Source organism: Ornithorhynchus anatinus, chromosome 10 (assembly GCF_004115215.2).
Source record: "Ornithorhynchus anatinus isolate Pmale09 chromosome 10, mOrnAna1.pri.v4, whole genome shotgun sequence".
Classification (NCBI taxonomy): domain Eukaryota; kingdom Metazoa; phylum Chordata; class Mammalia; order Monotremata; family Ornithorhynchidae; genus Ornithorhynchus; species Ornithorhynchus anatinus.
In genome coordinates, this window is record NC_041737.1 from 57,361,257 (window position 1) to 57,387,407 (window position 26,151).

A 26,151-nucleotide genomic window follows, 5' to 3' on the forward strand; every position below is an offset into this window, starting at 1 on the left:
GGGGGTGGGAAGTCCGGAAAGAGGGGGGCGGGCTCCCCTCCTCCCCCCCGACCCCCGACTGCGGCGTCTTTACGAGGTCTCGGGCCCGCCGGGCCGCACGAAACCGCTCTTCTCTGCACCGAAGTCCCCAGGCGGCGGCCGAGGGTCGGAACCGGCGGCCGAGGGTCGGAATCGCACGGGAAGTGGTTTTCTTGGGCCCATCGAAGCCCGCCGGGGGGTGGGGTTGCGGGTGGGGGACGCGCCTGCCGCTCCCCGATCCACGGGGCTAGGGGAGGGGGACGGACGACGACGGCGTCCGGACGACGGCGTCCGCGCTCCACGTGGGCCGGGAACGTGTCTGTCGACTCCGTTGTATCGGAGTCTCCCGGGCGCTTAGTACGTCCGGGGCTCTGCACGGAGTAAACGCTCGACGGATCCGGACTGTACATTCCAAGCGCTTAGTACAGTGCTCCGTACATGGTAAGCGCTCAATAAATACTACCGCATGAATGATGGAGTGAAAGAGAGTGCGTGTGCCTGTCTGTGTCGGGGGCTCAGGGCCTGCTGGAGAGAGGGAGTCGGCCGAGATTTCTCAGCGCCGGGGTAGGGGGCCGCGTCCAGTCATTCACTTGTATTTACTGAGCGCCTCCTGTGTGCAGAGCACTGTACTGAGCACCTTAGTGTTGACCGCCGGGGCTCCGGGAAGCCCTGCGAGGCCGAGAGAGGTGTTCTGCACCATCCTGAACGGCGCCTCGTCCTCCTGCCCTCCTCCTGACCGGCGGGCACCGAACCACCGGGCAGCGGGGGCTGGGGAGATTGGCATTCGCTACCCCGGCAGAACGGGAACGGAAGCAGACGCAATCTACGAGGCCCTCGGACACCGAAGGGACCATCTTGGGGTCCGGGCCCCGCCCCGGAGAGAACGTGGGGTCCGGGGCCGCCGGGGAGGGAGACGATGGGAATATTCTAACCTGTTTTTTTTAACGGTATACTAGGTGCCAAGGACTGTACTGAGCGCCGGGGTACATAGAAGATCATCACGTCCCACGTGGGGGGTCACGGTCTTAGGTAGGAGGGACGACAGGTACCGAATCCCCGTTTTGCGGTTGGGGGAACTGAGGCCCAGAGAAGCCAAGTGACTTGCGACAGCCAGACAAGTCAGAAGGTCCGGGGTTCTAATCCCCGCTCTGCCGTGTGTCTGCTGTGTGACCTTGGGTAAGTCACTTGGCCCCTCTGGGCCTCGAGTTTCCTCATCTGGAAAACGGGGATCCAGAGAGGGAGCCCCATGTGGGATGTGGGTCCTGCCACTACTTACCCCAGTGCTTAGTACGGTGCCCAGCACATAATCAGTGATATTTACTGAGCGTTAAGCGCCGAGCACCGCACAAGACAATAAGCAGACGCATCACCTGCCCATAACGAGTTTCCGGTCAAAAGGTGGGAAACGCAACTTATACCGTTAAGCGCTTACTACATGCCAGGCACCGTTCCAAGCGCTGGGGTAGACGCAAGCCGTGTCCGGGTCCCACACGGGGCTCCCACTCTGGACCCCCGTTTTACAGCTGAGGCAAGTGAGGCCAGGGACGTGGAACGACCCGCCCAAGGTCACCGGGCAGACGAGCGGCGGGGCCGGAATCGGACCCCGGGTCCCTCTGACTCCCACGCCCGATCCGCGAGGCCACGCTGCTCCTTAAGGGAGGGCTTTAGGAAGACAGTGGGCCGAAGGGGGCCGAGCCCCAGACTCCCGCGGCGGGGCGGCTGAGGCTGTGGACGGAATGAGTCACATTTCCTGCTCTGAACGCTCCACAACTCTTCAATGAATCATTTCGGAGCGCAAGGGGACGCCCGGGCCAATAAATAGCACCCGCGGCGGGTGGGTCACGTGTGTGCACGGAACGGGGTGGGGGAGAGCAAGAGGAGGAGGAGGAGGAGGAGGGAGAGGAGGAGGAGGGTTTTACAGCTGGGAGAAAAGACCGGAGGAGGAGGCGGGTTTCACAGGTCACCCAGCAGACAGGCGGAGGAGCCGGGATTAGAACCCAGGCCCTTCTGACTCCCGGCCCCGGGCTCTACCCACTAGGCCACGCTGCTTCTCCTCAGCTGAGCAATGCCGTTAAATCCCTGCCTCACCCTCCCACTTCCCGGAGATGTTTGGGGGATGAAATGAGGTGCCGGATACGGGAGCGCTCCGGAGAAGCCGAGAGAGACTGCCAGAGGGGAAGCGGGAGGGGGAGATTGGCGGCTCGAATGCCAGGGGCTCCCCCATCCCCACCTTCCCACGATTTGGGGGAAAGGGAGCCCCCCCCCCCCCCCCCCCGCCAACTGCTCGTCCCCGGGGAAGCCTTTTAATACTTGCCAGAGGGGTTTGAGGGGTTTATTCAGTGCTCTGCACCCGATAAGCGCTCAGTAAGTACTACTGACCTCTGACCCCTCCCTCACGCTCCCCTGTGCAGACCCCCCCCGCCCCCCCAGCCATAGCTCTCCTCATCTTCAAAGCCCTCTTGAAATCACCGCCCCTCCGGCCCTCCCCCATCCCCACCACAAACCAACTCCACCCGGGGCACCTCCACCCCCACATCGATTTGGGACATTCCATTATTCATTGGACTCCCTCATCTCGACGGATCCGGTCCACTTCCCGTGCGCTACTTTCTTCCTCCTGCTCCCACCGTTTGTAAATATTTTTTTGCCCGATTAGACTGGATTGTAAACTCCCCGGGGGGAAGGGAAGGTCGCCTCCGTTGCCGCTCGACTCTCTCGAGCGTTCAGTACGGCGCTCTGTACACCCAGGACTTTCGTTCAAAACCAGTGTGGGGTGGATGGGTTGATTCTAGATATTCCTACGGTGACAAGCATTGCCCCGGACCCCCCAAATCTTCTCAGGGTCCAGCCCCCCAACGCTCCCCGCCTCCCGCCATCTTGTTCCGAGTGGGCGGCCATCCGGAGAAGCAGCGTGGCCTAGCGGCTAGAGCCCGGGCCCGGGAGTCGGAAGGACCCGGGTCCTCGTCCCGGCTCTGCCGTGTCTGCCGGGTGACCTCGGGCAAGTCACTTCACTTCTCTGTGCCTCCATTCCCTCATCTGTCAAGGGGGGATTACGACCACGGGCACGTCACTTCTCAGGGCCTCGGTTATCCCATCTGTAAAAGGGGGATTCAGGCTGGGAGCCCGGCGTGGGACGGGGACCGTGTCCAACCCGATCCGCCCCGGGGAAGCGGGGTGGGTCAAGAGACTGTTGTGGGCAGGGAACGTGTCACGACTGCTCTATCGTCCTCGCCCAAGTGCTCGGTACAGTGACCGGCACGCGTTAAGTGCTCACTGAATACGACTCGGTGAACGAAGAGACCGGGCCAGGGTGCCGGCTTTACGCGCCACTCACGACTCCCCAGTGCCCACCAGCCCCTCCCGGCCACCCATCTGTGGCTTTCGGTTTCTAATAATGATAACTCATTCGCTGATTACTATTATTATGGTAAGCTCATTACGGGCGGGGGACGTAACCGCTAATCCTGCGTACCGTCCTCTCCCAAGCGCTCAGTCCGGTGCTCTGCACACAGTAAGCGCTCAACGAATACGACACCCTGAGAGCCTGGAGGGGAGGATGAGGAAGCGAGGCGCTACGAGGCCCCCTCCCCGAAGCGCGCGGGGGTGCCCGGCAGCGCACGCCTCCCTCCCCCGCGCCTCAGGCGTGCCGGCACCGGAGGCCGGCACGGCGGACGCGAAGCGTGCCCGGCACGGACGTGCTCCAGCGCGGGCCCGGGGCCCGGGTCCGGGGCAGACGGCGGCGGCGGGGTGAAGAAGGCAGGGCGGAAGCGGCCCCGGGCGGCGATCCGCCTGCCGCTCCGGCCGGCCCGCCTTCCCGAGGCCGGTGGAAAGTCCGGGCCGCCCGCGGGCGGGGCCGTCTGTCTCCCTGACCCAGCGCCAACCTCGCTGGACCCCGCCAGCTGATTTCTCTCCCGCCGCCTCCTCTTCCGATCGGATCCGGCCCGGCCCGGCCGAGCCCACGGGGGAGGCCGCCTTCCGTTCGCCCGGGAGCGCGGAGGGTGCGGGTTTTATGAGACCACGATGCTCTCACACGCACGGGGAGCGAGGCAGGGAGGGAGGGAGGGCGAGACGGAGAGACACGAGAGGGAGACGTAGGGAGCTCAGGACAGTGCTCTGCACATAGTAAGCGCTCGATAAATACTACTGAATGAATAGGGAGAGATGGAAAGAGGCAGAGGAAGGGAGACACAGAGAGGGAGGCAGAGGGAGCGAGATGTACGGAGGGAGACGGAGGGGGAGGAGGGAGAGGGATGCAGAGAAAGGGATGTAGAGAAGGAGGCAGAGAGAAGGAGACGGAGAGAGATGCAAAGAGGGAGACAGAAAGACACACAGAGAGAGAGACGGCGGAAGCCAGCAGGGCCCAGAGAGGGACACACAGGGAGGGAGTCGGAGATCGGGGGGGGAAACGGGCGACAGGGAGACGTAGAGGCAGAGCGAGGGGGAGGTAGAGGCCGGGGGGAGCTGGGGGGCGGGGGCGGTCTCCGCTCCCCCGGGAGCCACACGGCACAGCCAGAGAGGAGCGGCGTGGGGCCCGGGCCGGGCCGGGCCGAGGCGTCCGTTTGCGGACGGGCTCCTTTCCGGGGAGCCAGATGGGCCTAAATTGAGGGGACGTGTCGCCGGCGGGGCCGCCGAGGGCAGGCCGGTCCCTTCACCCTTCCTGCCACCATCTCTCAGACGTCATCTGCCGTCTCCGTCCACCCACGCCAACCGCGCCGGACCACGGCCCCCCGTTCTGGCGTTGGGGCTGCCTCGGGGGTCACCCGCCTCGCGGACCCCCTTCCTGGGCCGGCAGGAAGAGCAGGGATGTCGGGCCCTCTCGGGGACGGGGGTAACGATAACAACTGGGGCTTTCGTTAAGCGCTTACTACGTGCCAGGCACCGCGCTGAGCGCCGGAGTGGATACAGGCAGATCGGGTTGCGCCGGTCCCTGCCCCACCTGGGGCTCACGGTCTCGATCCCCATTTTGGAGGTGAGGGGACCGAGGCCCAGAGAAGTGACGGGACTCGTCCGAAGTCACGCAGCGGGCGAGTGGCAGAGCCGAGGTTATCATCATCATCATCGTTATTACATAATGCTATTTGTTAGGAGCTTACTGTGTGCCAAACACCGTTCTAAGCACCGGAGTAGGTACAGGCTAATCAGGTCGGACACGGTCCCTGTTCCATATGGGATTCGCGGCCTCAAAACCCCCCCCTCCCACCTTTTACAGATAGGGGAACCGAGGCCCAGGGAAGGGAGGTGCCCGAGGTCACACAGCGGACAAGCGGCGGGGCCGGGATTAGAACCCAGGTCCCCTGACCCCCCCAGGCCCGTGATCTACTCACTACACCGTGCCGCTTCCCGTGCGTGTCGGATAACGATAATGGTGTCTATCATTATCATTAATAATAACAATCTTCGTTAAGCGCTGACTATGTGCCAAGCCCTGGGGTAGATACGAGGTAATCGGGTTGTCCCACATGGGGCTCACTGTCTTAATCCCCATTTTTTACAGATGAGGTAACTGAGGCACAGAGAGGTTAAGTGGCTTGCCCAAGATCACGCAGCAGACAATAATAATAATGATGATGGCATCTGTTAAGCACTTACTAGGCGCAAAGCACTGTTCTAAGCGCTGGAGAGGATACAAGGGGATCGGGTTGTCCCATATGGGGCTCACAGTCTTAATCCCCAGTTTTGACAGATGAGGTCACTGAGGCCCAGAGAAGTGAAGTGGCTTGCCCTAGATCATCCGGCAGACAAGTGGCGCAGGCGGGATCAGAACCCACGTCCTCCGACGCCCGAGCCCGGCCTCTCGCCACTGAGCCACGCTGCCGCTCACCAAGTGCCTACCGTGCGGCGAGCACGCCGCTTCTCAGGTCTCGGGGCCGGCTGGGGCGGCCCTCCCAGGGAGGTTAAGCGACTGGTGCCAGGGGCCACAGCGGCGCGGGGCAGCCGTGGACAGGGGTCCGGAGGGGGGCGGACTCTGTCCTGCCCAGGCGCAGGGGACGGAGGAGGGGTGACGAGGCCAAGCTGAGGTTCCAGCAGCGTGGCTCAGTGGAAAGAGCCCGGGCTTGGGAGGTCATGGGTTCAAATTCCGGCCCCGCCACTCGGCAGCTGGGTGACGGCGGGCAAGTCGCTTCCCTTCCCTGGGCCTCAGTTCCCTCGTCTGGAAAATGGGGATGAAGACCGGGACCCTCACGTGGGACAATCTGATGACCCGGTATCTCCCCCGGCGCTCGGAACCAACGCCGACGGTATCACTGTTATTACTCATTCATTCATTCGTATTAATTGAGCGCTTCCTACGCGCAGAGCACTGTACTAAGCGCTTGGAATGTCCAATTCGGCAACGGATGGAGACAACCCCGGCCCAACGACGGGCTGAGGTTGCTTCCTCCTCCCCTTTTAGACTATCAGCTCCTGGGGGGCAGGGAATGGGTTTGCTTATTCCTCTCCCGAGCACTCAATTCATTCATTAGTGAGTGTTTACTGGGGGCGGAGCACTGTACTAGGTACTTGGGAGAGTACCATAAAACGAGACTGGGAGGGGAGGGGGAGATAACGTCGGTATCTGTTAAGTGCTTACTACGCGCCACGCACCGTTCTAAGTGCTAGGGTAGGTAATAATAATGATGATAATCGTAATGTTGGTATCTGTTAAGCGCTTACTATGTACCGAGCACCGTTCTGAGCGCCGGAGTAGATACGAGGTCATCAGGATGTCCCACGTAGGGCTCCCAGTCTTCAACCCCATTTTCCAGATGAGGTCACTGAGGCCCAGAGAAGTGAAGTGACTCGCCCCAGGTCACACGGCTGACAAGCGGCGGAGCCGGGATTAGAACCCACGACCTCTGACTCCTAAGCCCGGGCTCTTTCCACTAAACCAAGCTGCCTCTCTATACGGTCATCAGGTCGCGCCCCCCCCCCCCCCCCCGTGAGTCTTCATCCCCATTTGCCAGATGAGGTCACTGAGGCGCCGAGAAGCGAAGCGACTCGCCCCAAGTCCCACAGCCGACTGGTGGTGGAGCTGGGATTCGAACCCATGGCCTCTGACTACTATGCTCTTTCCACTGAGCCAATTCGGGGCGACGCGGAAGGGAGTGAGAGAGGAGGAAAGGGGGGAAGGGAAGGGGTAGTCAGGGAAGGCCTCTCGGAGGAAGGCTGGGGGGGGGGGTGACCGTCTGTGGGACGGCAGGTGGCGGGATGTGGGTGAGGGGTGGGCTGTGAGATGGACGACAGACGGCGGGAGAGGCGGAAGAGGGAAGACGGCCAGGATCTGAAGGCCGCCAACGTGCCCCGGGGACGGCCGGGGGGGGGGGGGCGGCGGCTCGTAATAATAATAATGATGTTGGTATCTGTCAAACGACTGCTTACTGTGTGCCGAGCACCGTTCTAAGCGCTGGGGGAGATACAGGGTCATCAGGTTGTCCCACGTGAGGCTCGGTCTTCCTCCCCATTTTCCAGCTGAAGCCCAGAGAAGTGAAGTGACCTGCCCACAGTCACCCGGCTGACAAGCGGCAGGGCCGGGATTCGCACCCATGACCTCTGACGGCTTCTTTCCACCGAGCCACGGGGTGGGGGGCGAGGGGAGGGAAGCCCCGCCCGGCCCCAGCCCCGCGGCCGTTGGTCCGTTTGGAAACGTTTGGAAACCACCGATTGCGGCACGTCCTGGGGGCCGGTCCTCCTCCCAACCGCCGCGCTCTCTCCCCGAGCACCGGGGGCGGGGGCCGATCGGGGAGCCAACGACCCCCGCACCCTCCCCTCGACGGGGGCCTCCCCCAGGGGAAGGACCCCCCTCCCCAGTCGCCGCCTCTAAGAATAATAAGCGCTCACTACGTGCAGAGCACCGCCCTAGGCGCCGGAAGAGAGACGAGGTCATCGGGTCGTCCCCCGTGGGGCTCCCGGCCTTCACCCCCATTTTCCAGAGGAGGGAACTGGGGCCCGGAGGAGTGAAGTGACTTGCCCAAGGTCGCACGGCTGACAAGCGGCGGAGCCGGGATCGGAACCCATGACCTCTGACCCCCCCCCCAGCCGGTGCTCTCTCCACTGAGCCACATTATAACGGTATTCGTTACGTGCCCGCTACGCGCCGAGCCCCGGAGTAGATGTCCGTTATACTGCCACAGCGCACTCTCCCACCCGCTCAGAACAGCGCTCCGCACTCAGGAAGCGCTCAACGAATACGACCGACTCGATCACCGGGAAGGACCCGGCTCCTAATCCCGGCTCCGCCCGCGCGTCCGCTGGGTGACCCGGGGCACGTCACTTCTCCGTCCCTCCTCTGTAAAACGGGGACGGTGACTGTGTTCACTCCGATCAGCTTGGGTCTGCCCAGCCGCTCAGTACAGCGCCCGGGCCCCGGTAAGCGCTGGACGGACGCCATTAAAAAGACAAATGAATCGAGAGCGTCGCCCCTCCGCCTCCGAGGGAAGCGTCGCCGGGTCGGCTCTCCGAACGCGTCTTCTCGGAAGCCTCGTTAGCGCCCGGCTCATAACGCGCGATTTATCGGCCTCCCCTCTCCCCCTCCCCGCCCCCCCGTCTTTAAATGGCTGGGAGGGTCGGGGGAGTCTCAGAGCCCCCAAAGGTGGGGAGTAACGTCGGCGCACTCGCTCGGCGCGGCGCGGAGCCCGTTAAATATTTACAACGTAGACAGCCCGTGGCCGGCCCTAAAACACCCAGTTGTGAGTTTGAATCTTTTCACGCATAAATCTACGACGGGCCTCTCCCGGCAAAACGCCGGAAGACTCTCCTAACAGCTTCGGGAGGCTCGGCGGGTCCAGAGGAGCCGTTCCGGGCCATCTGGTGATTACTTATTATTATTTATACAGCGCGGCGGAGGTACACGCAGATGCGTTACGGACCCGCGCCCGGAGACGGGGGCTGACGAGGCCCGGAGACGGCGACGTTACCGCCGAGCGAGTCGATCGGCGTTAGAGACGCCACGCCGCTTAACCGGGCCGTCGGGCTCTGTGCGCGCGCGTGTGTTTTCCATCTGCGGCATCGGCCAGGTGCCCGACGGAGAACGGAAAGATTCCTACTTAGACCGCGGGGAGGGACTCTGTCCCACCTGACGAGCGTCTATCCCAGCGTTCGGTACGGTGCTCGGCTATCGAGAGAGCTCTTACTACTACAATTATTATTATTATCGCGTGTTCTCCGGGAAGTTTTCCAAGTCACGGGTGGGGGGGCGGTCCGGAGGGAGGTCTCGGTGGGCGGGACCGGACCGGCGTTGGGTCTCAGGCTCCGGCGCTCCCGGGGGGGGGGGGGGGGCGGCGGGAAGCGGGACGGGACGGGGCCGGCCCCCCGTGCTGCGAGAAGCCCCCTCGGTCCTCCCCTCTGAGGGTGACGTCGCCTGGGCCAAGGGGGGCCGTGGGGGTCGGCGGAGCGGGGCCGGGGTCGACCTCGGCTCCGTCCCCGTCGCTCAATAAATACGACGGAATGAATGAAAAGTGGGGGCTGGTCTCCAGGAGAGGAAGGGGAGAAAGGATCCGGGGTGGGGGGTGGCCCACCTGGGGTCCGCAAGCTCTCACCCGTACCCCCCCCCGCCCTTCTCCGGGGGGGAAGGCCACCTTTATTTATTTATTTTTTACGGGACTCTCTGGAGCGCTTAGTAATAATAATTAGCATTGTATCCGGTAAGTGCTCAGTATGTGCCGAGCACGCTTCTGAACGCTGGCGTAGATGCGGGGTAATCGGGTCCGTCCCACGTGGGGCTCACGGTTTCAATCCCCATTTTCCAGATGAGGCGGCCGAGGCACAGACACGTCACGTGGCTCGCCCAAGGTCACACGGCAGGCAAGCGGCGGAGGCCGGATTGGAACCCTCGTCCTCTGACTCCCAGGCCCGGGCCCTTTCCACTAAGCCACGCTGCTTCTCTCGCTGCGCCCACAGTAAGCGTCCAATAAATAATAATAATACGGTATTTGTTAAGCGCTTCCTGCGTGCGGAGCTCCGTTCTATGCGCCGGGGTGGATACAGGGTCATCGGATTGCCCCACGTGGGGCTTACGTTTTTTTTTTTTTTTTTTTAATCCCCATTTTTACAGATGAGGTAACTGAGGCACAGAAGTTAAGTGACTCGCCCAAGGTCACATAGCAGACAAGTGGAGGAGCCGGGATTAGAACCCACGACCTCCGATCCCCAAGCCCGGGCTCTTTCCCTCGAGCCACGCTGCTCCTCCGAGCACTTACTACGCCAGGTTGAGCGCGTACCACGTGCCGGGCACGGCACTAAGCGCCGGGGTGGAAACAACCGGGTCGGGTCGGACTCGGTCCCCGTCCCACGTGGGGCTCACGGTCTCCGATCCCCATTTTACAGACGGGGTGAGCGAGGCCCGGAGGAGCGACCTGCCCGAGGTCACGCGGCAGACGAGCGGCGGGGCCGGGATCGGAACCTTCCGACTCCCGGGGCCGGGCTCTAGCCGCTCCAGACGCCGCTCCCCTCCCGCCGCCGGACGGGACGATCCGTCGAGACGCCTCGGCCCGGCCCGAATCCCGCAGGTGATAAAACACGCACCTCGATGGCCCGCGGGCATTTAACCGATCCCACCCGCCGGGCGCCGTCTCGTATATTACGCGGCGATGGGGACGGATGGGCCGGCGGCGGCGGGGCCGGAGGACCGCTAAACGGGTCCGGAGGCCGCGCGAGCGCCGGGCGCGACCCCGGCTCCGAAATCGTTTTCCCCCCCCCCCCCCCCGCGTCTCGGCTCCGGGCCGGGGCCGGGGGGGATCATCCCAGGGACGCCGGTCGGGCCGGGGCCGTGGAGGCGGGGGTGTGGCTGCCCCCCTCCGCCCCGCCGGGAGAGGGACTCCCGGCTTCCCGGCCGCGCCGGGCCCGGCTCCGGACGGAGACGGGGTGGGCCTCGGCCCGGCCGGCGAGCCCAACGGTAGGGCTGCGGCCGGCTCCCGGGGCCGGCGGGGGTCGCGACGCTCCGGGAGGGGGGCACGCGGGTGACCTGGAGGGCGGGGGGACGTCCGAAGCGGCCCGCCGGTCTACCCTTACCCCGCCTCCCCAAAACGGGGGGTCGCGGCGGGGGGCCGCCCGACCCGATCCTCCCCGATCCTCCGCTTAGACCCAAGCGTCCGCCCGCGGCCCGGGTGCCGGGGGAGGGAGAGGCCGGGCAACCCCTCAGGGGGGTTCCTGTCCGGTCACTCCCCCGGCCTCCCTCGGGCACGGCTCGCCCCCCGGCCCCCGCCCGCGAAGGGCGGGTGGGCCGGACCCGGCCCTCCCGCGGTCCCCGCGGGCGGGGAGCCCCCCGGAGGGGGCCCGGCGGGGCCCGGGGGGTCCGCGCCAGCCCGTCACCCGTCTCCGAGGACGAGAGAGCGGGCGGCACGACCTTCGGCGGCGCCCGAGAAAAAGAGCGCGGGCGGCACTTTTAGAAGTCAGCCGTGCCGCATTAGACTTGCCGTTGGGAAGTCCACCGTGAACGGAATCCAAAAATAACAGCCATTAAAGACCTAGCAACCAAAACATGTTTACGTCTCCACCGAGGGCCCCGCGGCCCGCACCGGATCGGGGGCCGGCACGGTCTCCGGGGCTATTTCGGGTGGACCCTTCCCCTCGCCTCCCCCGGGCGCCACGGCCCACGGGGGGGGGCGGGGGGGGGTCTTCTGAGCCCGGGGGGCCCGGGGAGGGGGTGGGCGGACACCGACCTCCCCGCTTCTCCACCGTCGCTTTCCCCCTCACACCTTCCTTTCCCTCGGCAGTCTCGGTCCTCACTCCCCTCGCTCCGGGGGGCCGGCGGGGAGGGGCCTCTCTGGCCGGGACCCTCCGGAGTCGGGGGGAGGGCGGGCCGGAGCCCCCGGGGGAGATGGCAGCGCGCGAGTCGAAAGGGTGGCGGGGAGAGAAGGGGCAGAACTGTAGGCAAACGGGAAGCAGGGGCACACGTGGCCCGCTCAACTAATCTCCCGCGTAGGAGCTGCCCGGGGCCTGAATTTAGCGGAGCGAGCGGCGGTTAAACCACCACTCTGCCCTGCCTCCCCGGAGGCCTGCCGGCTCCGTTACGGGGGTGGGGGGAAGCCGGGGGTGCACTTGTGTACGGCGGGGAAGGGGCGATCCCTGGAAGGGGAATCGGAGGGACCCGGAGCAGCCGTCCCCCCATTTCATCTCCAGAGGCCCAGCCCGGGGCAATCCCAGGAGAGACCCGGGGGTCTCTTGGGGGCTGGGGGGGGGGGTAGGGATTGGGGCGTGCGCCTGGGGACGAGGAGGAGGCGGTCCCCCGTCTCCCGCGGTTTCCGAACGCAGCGGAGAGGGACGGCAAAACCTAGCTGCTACCGTCTCGCCAGGAACGGACTCCCCCCCGCCCGGGGGGACCGGTCCACCCCCGGGCCCCGCCCCGGGGCTGAGAATGGCGAGAAGACCCCTCCCCCCCCAGATGACGAGGAGGGGACGCCAGGGCGCGCCCTCCGTCCGGGCCACCCTCCCGGCCCCGTGGGCCCGCTCGGGCTCCAGACGGCCCCCGTCCCCGGGGGTGAGGCCCCCCTGGGACCGGAGGTCCTCGGTGGGGATGGGGAGGGGAGCCCCGAAACCGTCAGAGGGGCCCCCGCCGCGCGGACGGGGGAGAAGACGGGGTTTCGGAAACGGCCGCCGCCCCCCCGGCCCCGAGGCGGGATTCCCTTCGGCGACGGATACGACGGAGGCCGAGAGGCCGCCGGGGAAGCCGGGGGTTCTCTGGGCCCCTACCCTCCCTGGGGGGGTCGTGACCGGCGGCGGTCGCACCCTCAGCTGCCCCGCGCCTTCTGCGCCTGGTTCACGGGGCGTGGGAGGAAGGAGCGGGAGGAAGAGGAGGGGGAGGAAGGAGAGGACAAGACCCGCCGGGGAATTCTCGGCACCCTCCTTCAAGGGCCGGCGGGGGAGGCCCCGAAAGAGGCCCGAAACATTTCTGCCGTACTCAAGCGTGTGAGCCCGGACGGCAGCGCGGGCGAGAGTTCCGTCGGAGCAGGGCGGCGGCGCGGCGGGTAGAGCGCGGGATCGGGACCCGGGAGGACCCGGGTTCTAACCCCGGCTCCGCCGCGCGCCTGCAGCGTGAGCTTGGGCAGGTCCCGTCGCTTCTCCGGGCCTCGCTTCCGGAAAACGGGGACGAGGACCGGGAGCCCCGCGCGGGCCGGGGTCCGCGTCCGACGCCACGACCTCGCGCCCGCCCCGGCGCTCCGTACGGTGCCGGGCGCGTGGCGAGCGCTTCCCGAATGCCGCGGTTCTCATCGCCGCGGGTGCGCACACGCGTGCGTGCTTGAGCTCAGGGGCACGTGCGGGGGGGAGGGCGTCGCCCCCGCGCGCGTGCGGGGAAGGAGAGGGCCCGCGCTTCCTCGTAACTTGGATTTACCCGGGGCGGGCCCTCCGATCCGATTACCTCCGGCGAGCACGTAAAGCGCCGGCTTTAAACTCTCTGCCTCCGTGATGAAACGGCCACTCTGATTCACGACGAGACATTCGCGGTAAAATATATCGTACACGTACCTGTCCGCAGCCTGGGGCGCTGCACACAAATGGCCTGTCGTCTCCCATATTTCACACAGCCGAGCGGAGCTGGGGAGGAAAAAGGGGGGGGGGGGAGAGTTACGTTAAATGCGTCGGGGGGTGCGCACGGTGCGTGTGTGTGGGGAGGGGGGGCAGGCACACGCACGACTCTCCCCTCCTCCCCCAAGTATCTCCGAGCTATCCAGCCCAGAAGCAGGTGTCCTTGGAAACGCAATCTATCAAGGGGGCCGAGGCGGTTACTCCGAGGCTCCGGGGACCCACCCGCCAGGGCCCGGCTGATCTACTGCGTCTCGTGTGTCTGCCGCCGCCGAGATGGTCCATTAGGAAAATTTAGATTTAAACGGTCGGGCTGTTTCGTGCCTTCTGGCGGCCTCGCCCCCCCCCGCCCCCGGCCCTCCCCGGCCCGGACCCCCCGAACTCCGCCGCGGAGTGTGTGTGTGTGGGGGATCTGTCGTTTCCACAACCGGGGGATCACGGGAGGGGGCTCGGGGGCCGGGCCGCCCTCGGCCCCCGTCCCCGCCCGTGACGACGGACCACCGGGCCGGCCGGCCCGCGAGGAGAGGGATTGGCACCGGCTGGGGGAGAAAGACCAAATAAAAGCAGCCCGACCTGGCCGGGTGCCCCCCGCCCGCCCCCCGGACCCCTCAGCGAACCGAGAAGTAGCAGCGCCCCCCCCCCCCCCGCCCCTCCCCCTTGCCGATTCTATTTATGGCCACGTTTTTAAAAGCGGCAATAAACCAAATGTCACCTCTTCGGGGGGTTGCCGGGCGAGCGGGCTCGGCCGCGGGAGGCAGACGGCGGCAGGGCGGCGACTCTCGCCCGGGCCCCCCGCGCCCCCAAATCCCCGGCGCCTTTCGGGGGGTCGACGGTCGCCGCTCGGCCACACGGGACCGGAGGCGGAGGCCCGGCGGAGCCGTCGGGCGGCCGGTCTGGGGTGGGGAGGGGGCCGGGCCCGGGGGGCGGGGGTCAGCGGAACGAGGGCTCGCCCGGCGCGCCCCAAGGGGCCCGGCGGCCCGACGCGCCGGGCTGAGCTCGGGCCGCCCCACGGGCGGCGCGCGGCCGGGCCCCCGAGCCGCCCGGGGCTGGGGTGACCGCCGCAGACCTGGTCCGGACCGCCCTCCTCGGGGGTCCCGCGACAGGAGCGAAGGCGGAGGAGGAGGAGGGGGCGGCGGCCCGAGGTCCGCCGGGGAGGACCCCCCCCCCCGCCCACCCGCCCCTGCCGAGGGACCGCGCCGCGGAAACGGGGCCGGCCCGCAGACGCCCGGGCACACGGACCCGGACGCAGATTTATACGGCGTTCGGCCGGGATAAACCGCTTCGGTAAATCGTGTTCCCGGAACGAACGCGTCCGGCTCCCGCCCGCGGCGAGCCCGGGGACAGCGGGAGCCCGGCCCCCGCGCCTGGCCGGAGGGATCCGGGCCGGCTCCGCTTCTTCCCGGGGAGGGGGGCGGGGGAGCCGGGCCTCGGGCTCGCCCGAACCCCGGCCGGCCCGCGCCACGCGAGGGCTCGGGGATCTCGGGCCGGCGCCTAGGGTCGGATCGGGCCGGCGTCCCGGTAGCCGGGCTCCGGGCCGAGGACGAGGGGGCGGGGCGGCCGACGGCACGCCGGGGCGGGGGCGTTCCGGGCATCGAGCCCCGCTCCCATCCGTGTCCGGATCCTCCCCCGCTGCGGGGGCGGAGGGACCGCCGGCCCTTCCCTCAGCCCAGGAGGCCCGGGGAGACCGCGGCGACGGTGCGACGGTCTCGATCCCGCCTCCTCTTCCCGCCGGGCCTTCCGCTCAGCCACCTCTCCTCTCCCGGGATCACGGTGCTGCTCCCTCCCTGCCCCAGGAGCCCCCCACCGTACCGCCCCCACCCCCGGCATCCCCGGCCGGCCACGACGGCCCCGCGGGCCGGCGGGGCTCCCGGCCTTCGCCGACAACCGGCGTCTCGCACCGACCCCCGACCCGGCCGGGCTCCGGGTTCCCGGGGCCCGGGCGGTCAACGGCGGTCAACGGCCCCCCCGTAGGGCCCCGGGGCCCCGTACGGGTGACGGCCGGCCGCGCGGAGAGGGCCCGACCACGGCGGAGCCGGGGGAGGCCCGGGGGGGGGCTTTCGGCCTGGATCGGAGGAGAGGTGGAAAATGGTGACGTCCAATAAGGAGATGGTGGGAGTAGAACTGGGAGGGGGGAGGAAGGAAGGATAAGGGAAAGCCCTCTGTCCATCCCCCACGGATCCCACTACGACGAGTCCCAGGAGCTCCCAGCTCCCCCCAACCCCAGCAGCTCCGGAAGGGGAGAGAGAGAGCAGGGGTGAGGAGGCGGAAAAACGCCCGCGGACGCGGGACGCGGGAGCGGGAATCCCGCAGCCTCATCGGAGACCAGAGGGTTGGAGGGAGGGAGGACGTGCAGGGAGGGGGCCCAGACCCGAAGGGGCTTGAGTCTTTAGGACACTCCTGGGGGGGCAGACCCCCCCCAGAATCCCGGGGGGCGGGGGGAGCGGGAATCATCCAGGTCCCTGAGACTTCTCCCTCCCTCGGTTCCCTCAACTGGAAAATGGCGACTGAGGCCGTGAGGCGCACGGGGGACGGGGACCGTGTCCGACCTCATTAACCTCTCTCTACCCCGGCGTTTGGTACAGAGCCTGGCACGTAGGGGGCACTTAACAGATACCATTAAAATAAAAAGGGGGGGGGGGGAGAGGTTGCACTGTAATGGAAGACCCGGCCATGGAATGATTATTCACGAGAGGAAGAAACCGAATTAAAGAAATGAATGTTCAGTTGAAAACAAGACACACACACACACACACACACACACACACACATTATATATATATTCATACGTATATATAGGCGCACGCAGAGAGGTGACGATGAGAATCTGTGCTCTCTCAGGCCTGGTAGCCTGCAGGAAGGTCCCGGGGCGGCTGTGACTGAGTCTCCAGGCAGAAGGGCCGGGGGAAGGGGGGGTGGGGGGGTCCCCTTCGGCTGCCAGAGCGGGGGGCCCTTGGACAGGATGAACGCCCCCCGAGCCCCGGGTCACACCCCCAACTAGCGTGGCTTAGCGGAAAGAGGCCGGGCTTGGGGAGTCAGAGGACGTGGGTTCTAATCCCGCCTCCCTCCGCCACTTGCCTGCTGTGTGACCCTGGGCAAGTCATCTCACTTCTCTCCGCCTCAGTCACCTCATCTGTAAATGAGAACGGGATGGAGCCCGGGGTCGGGGGGCTCGGGGTGGGGAGGGGAGCCGATCCCTGAGAGGGTGGAGCGTCCGCCGGCCGCCGGCCAGGGGCCGGGGCCTCGCCCCGGGAGGGCCGCCGCCGGTTTTCGAGGAGGGGGCGGGTGTGACGTCTGGGGGGGGGGCCCCTCGGCCCCCTCCCCCAGACCAGGCCGGAGTCCTCGCTCCGATTTCGGGACTGAGCTGCCGTCCTCCCCCCGTCCCTCAGAGCCCATCAAGAGGGTCCCTCCCAGAGGGCGGCAGCCCGGTCCCGCCGTCCCTCCCTTCGTCCCGGGGCCCGGCTCCAATTCCGCGTCCGGCCGCGGCCCTCGAACCGAAACAATAATAATCGCGACCGGGGCGGGCCGGGGGAACGACGACGACGGCGTTGGTATTCGTTAAGCGCTTACCACGTGCAGAGCGCCGTTCTGAGCGCTGGGGGAGGTACGGGGGAATGAGGTGGTCCCACGGGAGGCTCCCGGTCTCCGTCCCCATTTTACAGATGAGGGAACTGAGGCACAGAGAAGTGAAGCGACGGGCCCACGGTCACACAGCTGACGAGGGGCCGGGTCGGGATGATAATAATGGTATCTGTTGAGCACTTACCGCGCGCCAAGCACCGTTCTCGGCGCTGGGGTGGATAGAGGGTAATCAGGTTGTCCCCCGTGGGGCTCCGTGTTCCAGTCGAGGGAACCGACGCCCAGGGGAGTGAAGCGGCTCGCCCGAGGACGCGCAGCAGAGGAGTCAGCGGAGCCGGGACGGGAACCCGGGTCCTTCCGACTTCCAAGCCCGGGCGCCCCCCGCCGGCTCCCCGCGGCCGGGGCGCCGATCACGAGGCTTCCGCTGCGTTTCCCAAGCGCTTGATACGGTGCCCGGCCCTCAGGGGGTGTTCAGTAAGTACCGCTCCTACCATAGCGCTCTTATTGGAGCGGGGAGCCACTGGGAAGCCACTGGAGGATGACGTTTGCCCCAAATTACGAGCGAGCCTCCCCGAGGGGTGAGGAGGTCGAACGGAGGCCTCGGCTGGGGTGACTCGAACCTCGCCCCGGACAAGAGCCCGCCGTCCGACCCGATCAGCTTGTCGGCTGTGGGACCAGTGGACGGGCCACTTGACTTCTCGGTGCCTCAGCTCCCCCATCTGTAAAATGGGGATGAAGACTGTGCCTCAAGTGGGACAACCCGATGACCCTGACCCCAGCGCTCAGAACAGTGCTCCGCACACAGTAAGCGCTTAACAGATACCGGCGTTATTATTCCGATTCCGGCTCTGCCGCTTATCTGCTGCGTGGCCTCGGGGCCTCGGTTACCCCATCTGGAAAACGGGGATCGAGACTGGAAGCCCCACAGGGAACACGGACTGTGTCCAACCGGATTGGGGGGTATCTCCTCCACAGCTTAGTACAGTGCCCGGCGCGTAGTGGGAGCTTAAAAAATATGATTTAGACAAAAAAAAAAAAAGGCAAAGGAGGACGGGCAGAGACTAACCGCGCCGGCCTGGGCTCACGCCTCCAAATGACCGCGCCTCTCCATCGATCGATCGATCGATCGATCGTATTAATCCCCCTTTCCCGCTTCCCTACCCCAGTAAATCCCAGCACCGGGAACGATATCGTCCAAAGCCATCAGCTCTCCCAAGCCCTCTCTCTGGAGACGAACGGAAGCAGCCAATCCCGGCTCCGCCGCCTGTCATCCGTGTGACTCTGGGCGAGTCGCTTCACTTCTCTGGGCCTCAGTGACCTCATCTGGAAAATGGGGATGAAGACCGGGAGCCCCACGGGGGACAACCTGATGACCTTGCATCTGTTCCCGCGCTTAGCACGGGGCTTGGCGCGCAGTAAGCGCTTAACAAACACCATCGTTAGTATTATTAATAACCTCGGCTCCACCACGTATCTGCTGTGTGACCTCGGGCAAGTCTCTTTGCTTCTCTGAGCCTCGGTTCCCTCATCTATAGAATGGGGATTAAGACTGTGAGCCCCACGTGGCACATGGGCTGCGTCCACCCTGAGGAGCTTGCACCTACCCCAGCACTTAGCACGGTGCCTATCACAACAGTAAGCGCTTAATAAACGCCAAAAAAGCCTCCCAACCAGAACACGGTGCTCTGACTGGTCGACTGAGCGGTTCGGCCGGGTGGAGCGGACGGAGTAGGGGCTCGGGAATCCTAAAGTCACGGGTTCTAATCCCGGCTCCGCCGCCTGTCTGCTGTGCGACCCTGGGCAAGTCACTTCGCTTCCTCCCCGAGCCTCAGCCCCGAGCCTCTGTAAAATTGGGATAGAGGCTGCGAGTCCTACGTGGGACAGGGACCGTGTCCCGCCCGATTTGCTTGTGTCCACCCCAGCGCTTAGTACAGTGCCTGGCACACAGTAAGCGCTTTTCTTCCCATCTCCCTGCTGGGAATCGATCAGCAGGAATCTGGGACTCCCTCTGGGGCCTCTTAGGGGGACGGCCGTGCCCCCGGCGGGCCCGGCCAGGGGGTCGGCAGAGACGAAGGGGAGAGGGAAGATCGATCCTCCGGCCGTGCCCGCGGGCGGGCACCCGTGGCCTCGATCCCCTGGCCCGAGGCCCGGTCTCCCCGCCCCGAGCCTTACCGCTTCCCAAACCCTCCCCGGAAAAGCTAGGAGGTCGCGGCTTGGGCTCCGCGGGGGGAGGGAGGGTGGAGCGGGAAGGGGAGAGGACGGGCGACTCTGAAGCCCGCAAATTCCGGGAGGCCGGGGGTGGGGGACGACGACAGGTAAACAACAGAACCAGCACCAGAACAAAGCCCAGAAAGCCCGGGGCTCGGAGACGCGTACGCTCGTACAAAGCCAAATGCAACCCTGCCACGGTCCCCGGCGGGGCCCGGCCCACGGCCCCGATCTCACCCTCTGGTTGGCAGGGTCCCGCTCCCCCCGGCACGGCTGCCCTGTGCCCGGAGGCCGGGGTTGGCGGGAGGGAGGGGGCCTGCCCGCTTAGCTCACGCTGGCAGGTCCGCTGCTTCGGGACCTTTAAGCCACGGAGCGGCGGCGAAGAGATTCGTTCCGGGACAGATTTCCGCCCCGGGCGGTGGGACGGGAAACTCGGCCAGGAAGGCAGTGTGGCCTGGCGGAAAGGGCCCGGGGGGCAGGAAGCCTGGGTTTTCGTCCTGGTTCTCCCCCGCAGTGTGACCTCGGACAAGTCACCTCGGCTTCTCTCCCCCAGTAAGACGGGAAGGCGGGGGGAGCCCTTCGCTCTCCCTCCTTTTTAGGCCGCGAGGAATCCCCTGGGGGCCCAGGGACCTGCGCCCGCTCTCTCTGACCCTGGAGCGGGCGCTGAGCAAATAGCGTCCCCGAAGCCGTAAAGGGCCGCGGCACGGAATAACAACGTTGGTGTTTGTTAAGCGCTCGCTACGGGCAGCGCCGAGGTAGATACGGGGTCATCAAGGTGTCCCACGTGAGGCTCCCAGTTAATCCCCATTTTCCAGATGAGGGAACTTAGGCCCAGAGAAGTGAAGTGACTTGCCCACAGTCACGCAGCTGACGAGTGGCGGAGCTGGGATGTAATAACAATAATACTAACGTTGGCATTTAAGTGCTTACTATGCGCAGAGCACTCTTCTAAGCGCCGGGGGAGATACAGGGTCATCGGGTCGTCCCACGTGAGGCTCGCGATGAATCCCCATTTTCCAGATGAGGGAACTGAGGCCCAGAGAAGTGAAGTGACTTGCTCACAGTCAGCCGACAAGCGGCAGAGCCGGCATGCGAACCCGTGACCTCTGACTCCCGAGCCCGGGCCCCTTCCACTGAGCCACGCTGCTTCGACGGCAGGGGCGGCAGGGCCCTGCCCGAGGTCACCTCGTCCCAGACCCTAGTCCTGACCGCCGAAAGCTCCCCAGAGGCGAGACGGGAGAGGCAGGGAACGTGGTCCGTGGATCGCTCTGGTGTCCTGTCCCGAGGGCGCGGAACGGTGCTCTGCACACGGTCGGCGCTCAATCACTACGCGCGACAGAGAGCACTTCCTGCTTCACCGACATCCCCGCGGGGACCGACGAGGGAGTGGGATAAGGGCCTCTAGACCGAACGCTCCTGGCGGGCAGGGAATGCGTCTCTTACGTCATGTGGCCCTCTCCCAAGCGCTTGGTACGGTGCCCCGCACCCAGTAAGCGCTCAACGGATACGACGGACAGATCGACTGACCCAGGGCGGAAGGGGAGCGGCCCGGCCGGCCCCCTCCGACATCTTCATCACCCTATTTATTTTGTTTAATGAGAACCGCCCTATTTGTTTGGTTTATTTCGTTTAATGGGACGTACATCACCCTGACCCTATCGTTCGCCCTCGTTTTTATGAGACGTCCTCCCCTCGACTCTATTTATCGCCACTGTTCTTGTCTGCCCGTCTCCCCCGATTAGACCGTAAGCCCGTCGAAGGGCGGGGGCCGTCTCTATCTGATGCCGATCTGTACATTCCCAGCGCTCGGTACAGTGCTCCGCACCTAGTAAGCGCTCAGGAAATACGATCGAATGCATGAAAGCCTGTCTGTCGCCCCCGATTAGACCGGGAGCCCGTCAAAGGGCCGGGACCGTCCTCTATCTGTTACCGATCTGTCCGTTCCAAGCGCTCGGTACAGTGCTCCGCGCATAGTAAAGCGCTCAACAGCTACTACCGGACGAATGAACGGACCTCAGGGTGAAAGGCCGGACGACCAAGCGAAGCCGGGGCCCGGATGGAAGGAGTTGAACCGTCCGGTCGTCTTCCCCACCTCGGGCCCCGTTCCTCCCTCGCGCGGGGACAACGGCAGCCGCCCGTGACTTCATTTCCCCTCCGGACGGCGCCCCTTCCCGCGGGCCCGGCCCGCGGGGCCGTCCGCTCCGGCCCCCCGCCTCCGGCCGCGCCTCTTTTCTTTCGGGGAGGGGGACAGGTGACAAACCCTCCCCTCTCCTTTCTTTTAAACGGCATCTAAGCACTTACCGCGTGCCAGTCGCTCTTCTGAGCGCCGGGGTAGACGGAAGCTCATCGGGTTGGATACAATCCACGTGGGGCCAACCCACGCAGCCAGTCGTATTTATCGAGCGCTCACCGCGTGCGGAGCACCGTTCCGGCTGCCCGGGAGAGGACAACGGAGTAGAACAGACGTGTTCCCCGCCCACAGTGAACTTACGGTCCGCGGGGAGACGGTCGTTAATAGAAATAAATGTCAGATAGGGACCGGAGGGCTCGGAGGCTGGGAGGAATAAAGGGGCCAAGTCAGGGCGACGCGGAAGGAAGAGGGAGAGTCACCGTGGGATCTGAGGAGGGAGGGCGTTCCAGGCCGGAGGGAGGCTACAATCGACCCCCATTTTACAGACGAGGCGACCGAGGCGCAGGGGAGCGAAGCGACTCGCCCGGGGTCACGCACGCCTCCCGGCTGCGGAGGCCCCGTTCCCGGCTGCCACTTCCCCGTCCGCCCTCCCGAAGCCCTCGCGTTTGGGCGGGGGGGGGGGGGGGGTGCGTGCGTGGGCTTCACGGAAAAATCGAAACCCGAGAGAGGGGCCCGTCGCCTCCCGGCGGCCCTTCGAAAATACTCGCGGCCGCTCGGGCCCGCACCCGACCCGTCGGGTCTGAAACCAACGCCCACGGGGCCGGGCTCTCGAGCCGCCGGGAGAGCCTCTCTGTCGTCCCCAGAGATGGCGGCTCGCCCTGCCGAGAGACGGCGGCGGGGGGGGGGGGATGCTCGGTGCCGCCCCCCTCTCTCCGCCCCTTGCCGAAGGAGGCTCGGGGCCTCGGGGGCCGAGCGGCTGCTCCCGAATGGGTCCCTCTTCGGCATCCGGGCGGTCGTGAGGGGTTCCCATCCCCTCGCCCCTCCCCACCTCTCATCTCCCCTTCTCCCACCCCGTTCTCCGGGGCCTGACTCGCTCCCTGTATTCGCCCCCCCCCCCCCCCCCCGGCCCCACGGCACTCACTTCCACATGACGGGAAGAGCGACGGTAACCGTCAGGCGCTCACCACGCGCCGAGCACCGTTCTGAGCGCCGGGCTAGACACGAGGCGATCGGGCTGTCCCACGCGGGGCCCGCGGGCTCTAATCCCCGTTTTCCGGATGAGGTCACTGAGGCGCAGGGAAGTGAAGTGGCCCGCCCGAGGTCACGTAGCCGACAAGTAGCCGAAGGGGATCGGAGCCCCCGTCCGCTGACTCCCGGGCCCGGGCTCTTTCCACTGAGCCACGCTGCTCCTCCTGTCTGTCCCTTCATTCAGTCGCACTCACTGCGTGCGGAGCACCGTACTAACCGCCTGGAAAGGGCAATTCGGCAACAAACGGAGACGACCCCCGCCCGACGACAGGCTCCCGGTCTATCCAGAGTCCACATCTCTCATTTGGAGAAGCGGCGCGGTTCGGTGGCAAGAGCCCGGCCTTGGGAGTCGGAGGTGACGGGTTCGAATCCCGGCTCTGCCACTTGTCGGCCGTGGGACCGCGGGCGGGTCCCGTCCCGTCCCTGGGCCTCAGTCACCACATCCGTACGATGGGGACGAAGACCGCGAGCCTCACGCGGGACAGCCGGATGACCCCGTATCTCCCCCGGCGCTTAGAACGGTGCTCTGCGCACAGTGAGCGCTTAACAAATCCCAACGTGACGATTATTACTTATTTCTATTCACGCCTGTCTCCGCCCAGACTCTGAGCCCGTCGCAGACAGGGAATATTCCTGTTTCTACGACTGCCCTCTCCCAAGTGCTCAGTACAGTGCTCCGCACACAATAAGTGCTCAATAAATGCAAACGATCCGACTCGCTGGGCGTTCCCGTCCGCCTCCGGGATTGCTCCCGGCGGGCTGGGGGACGCCGCGGAGCTACGTTCTGGCGCTCAGGACGGTGGTTCACCCCCAGAGAGCACTCAGGAGATAGTAACGGTATCTGTTAGGCGCTTACTTTGCGTCAGGCACCGTACCAAGCACCGGGGTGGATACAAGCAAATCGGGGTGGCCACGGTCCCTGTACCTGATGTTCCCAGGCAGAGAGGCGGCGTGGGCTCAGCGGAAAGAGCCCGGGCCTGGGACTCAGAGGTCGTGGGTTCGAATCCCAGGTCTGCCACTCGTCAGCTGTGTGACCGTGGGCGAGTCACTTCACTTCTCTGGGCCTCAGGCACCTCATCTGGAAAACGGGGGATGAAGACCGGGAGCCTCACGTGGGACAACCGGATGACCCCGTATCTCCCCCGGCGCTTAGAACGGTGCTCTGCGCAAGTGAGCGCTTGACAAATGCCAACGTCGTCATTATTGTACATTCCAAGCACTTAGTACAGTGCTCTGCACTTAGCGAGCACTCGACCAATACGACCGAATGAATGAGGCTCACGAGGCGCACCGGCTCCGCCCCATTTTCCAGATGAGGTAGCCGAGGCCCAGAGAGGTGAGGCGACCTGCCCGGGATCCCGCCGCGGACAAGTGGCGGAGCCGGGATTGGAACTCGGGACCCTTCTGGCTCCCGGGCCCGGGCTCCGGCCGCCGGGCCGGACCGGAACGTCCCGGGGGCCTGGGGCGTCCGCGACGCGGGGAGCGGCGACGGGCGCTCGACTCACGGGAGCAGGGGTCCGCCGCGGGCGCGGCCCGCCCCCGTCCGCCGGCCGCGACATCCCCCCCCCGCGGACCGGTGCCCCCCGCCGGGTCCCCCGCCTCCCCGGCCCCGCCGCCCCGGCGGGCTTAGTCGGCAGCCCTTCGGCCCCGCCTCTCGGAGAGGCTCCGCCGGCCAGCGGCCGCGGGCGGAAACGGAGGCGAGCCCGGGCCGCCCCCGCCCTCCCCCGGGGCCGGCCGCTTCGGATTCTTTGGCCTCGGGCGGCGGCGGGGTCCGGACTCGTCCGTCCCGCAACCCCGTCGACGGGATTCGTTAACCGCGGTATCCGACAGCGCGCTCGCTGCCGCGCCAAGCGCGGGACCGGGCGCTGGGGTAGAGACGAGGTAACGGGGCGGACACGGTCCCCGTCCCGCCAGGGCTCACGGTCTTTCATCCCCATTTTCACCGACGAGGTCGCCGAGTGCCCGGAAGACCCGTCCTCATCACGGCGATGGCGTTTCTCAGGTGCCTACCGGAGGCGCCGTAACCGAGCGGCGGGGTGGATACGAGAGGATCGGGTTTGGACCCAGTCCCCGTCCCGTGCGGGGCTCGCAGTCTCAATCCCCATCGTTGTAGATGAGGTGACCGAGGGAAGCGACTCGCCCGAGGTCACCGAGCGGCCGTGGCGGGGCCGGGATCATTTCCAGAGCACCGACCGCGCACGGGGGACCGTCCCGGACGCCGGCGGCGAACGGACCGGGGGCCCCGCCCTACGGCCGGCGGGGGAGACGGACGCCGAAAGCGGGGCGCTGCGGTAACGGGGTTCGTCCGTAAGGGCTCCGGGTGGCGGTGAGGCCCGGGGGGCGAGATCGGCACCGGGTGGGCCGGGGGACCCGTACTAACCATGATAACCGTGCTATTTATTAAGCGCTTACTAGGCGCCAGCCACCGTAATAAGCTCTGGGAGGAGGGAAGCCAATCGGGTTGGGCACGGTCCCTGTCCCGCGGAGGACTCGGGGTCTTCTCAGAGAAGCCGCTGGCTCAGTGGAGAGAGCCCGGGCCTGGGAGTCGGAGGTCACGGGTTTCGAAATCCCGGCCCTGCCGCTCTCAGCCGGGCGACCGCGGGCGAGTCACTTCACCGGGCCCTCGGTGACCTCACCTGGAAAACGAAGACTGGGAGCCTCACGTGGACCCCCCCCCGGTGACCCCTGTATCTCCCCCGGCGCTTAGAAGGGTGCTCTGCACATAGTAAGCGCTTAACAGACAGCAACAGTATTATTCTACAATTTACGGAGGAGGGAACCGAGGCACAGAGGAGCGAGGTGGCCACAGGGCGGACGAGTGGCGGAACTGGGATCAGAATCCCCGCCGGCCCACCTCGGGCCAGAGACCCAGAGCATCGGAGCGGCCGGCCGGGGCGGAGTCCTCCGGGTCCGGCCCCCGGGCCGGGAAAGGCCAGGCCCCCGCTCTGGCCTAGGAGCGACCGGAGGGCGAGAGCTGCAGGGAGAGACGGGCCCGGGGGAGAAGGGATGCCACCGGCCTCCGCCCCATCTCGACGGGACCTGGAGACCACCGCCCCGCGACCCCTCGGCCTTCCCTTCGCCGCCGGTCGCGCCCGATCCCCTCGCCTCCCTCCTGACCTCCCTCGCCGCTCTCTACTCCGATCCGGCCCGCACGCTCCGCTCTCGCTAACGCCGACCTCGTCGCCGTCCCATACCGCCTCCCCCACCTCGCCGCCGGCCCCTCGCCCACGTCCCGCCTCTGGCCCGGAGTGCCTCCCTCCTCATCTTCGTTAATTAACTGACGGTATTTGTTAGGCGCTTACTACGTGCCGAGCACCGTTCTAAGCGCCGGGGGGATTCGGGGTTATCGGCGGTCCGCGTGAGGCTCCTTCCACCGAGCCACGCCGCTCCGTATCCGACCGACGGTGATGCTCTCCCCCCTTCGGAGCCCGACCGGAGGCCCATCTCCTCCAAGAGGCCTTCCTTTCCCGTGCCTC

At 66.2% G+C, this 26,151-nt stretch overlaps 1 protein-coding gene across 3 annotated transcripts in view; it reads right to left on the reverse strand.

Moving 5' to 3' along the window:
* LOC114814785 (cyclic AMP-dependent transcription factor ATF-7) overlaps positions 1-26,151 on the reverse strand; it is a 43,313-nt gene that overhangs the window by 12,975 nt on the left and 4,187 nt on the right. For all 3 annotated transcript variants that reach the window (XM_029074243.2, XM_029074244.2, XM_029074245.2), the window contains exon 2: positions 13,456-13,524. In XM_029074243.2, coding sequence (XP_028930076.1) covers positions 13,456-13,503 — 48 coding nt within the window. In that variant the 5' untranslated portion in view covers positions 13,504-13,524. The remainder of the gene's footprint in view (positions 1-13,455; positions 13,525-26,151) is intronic.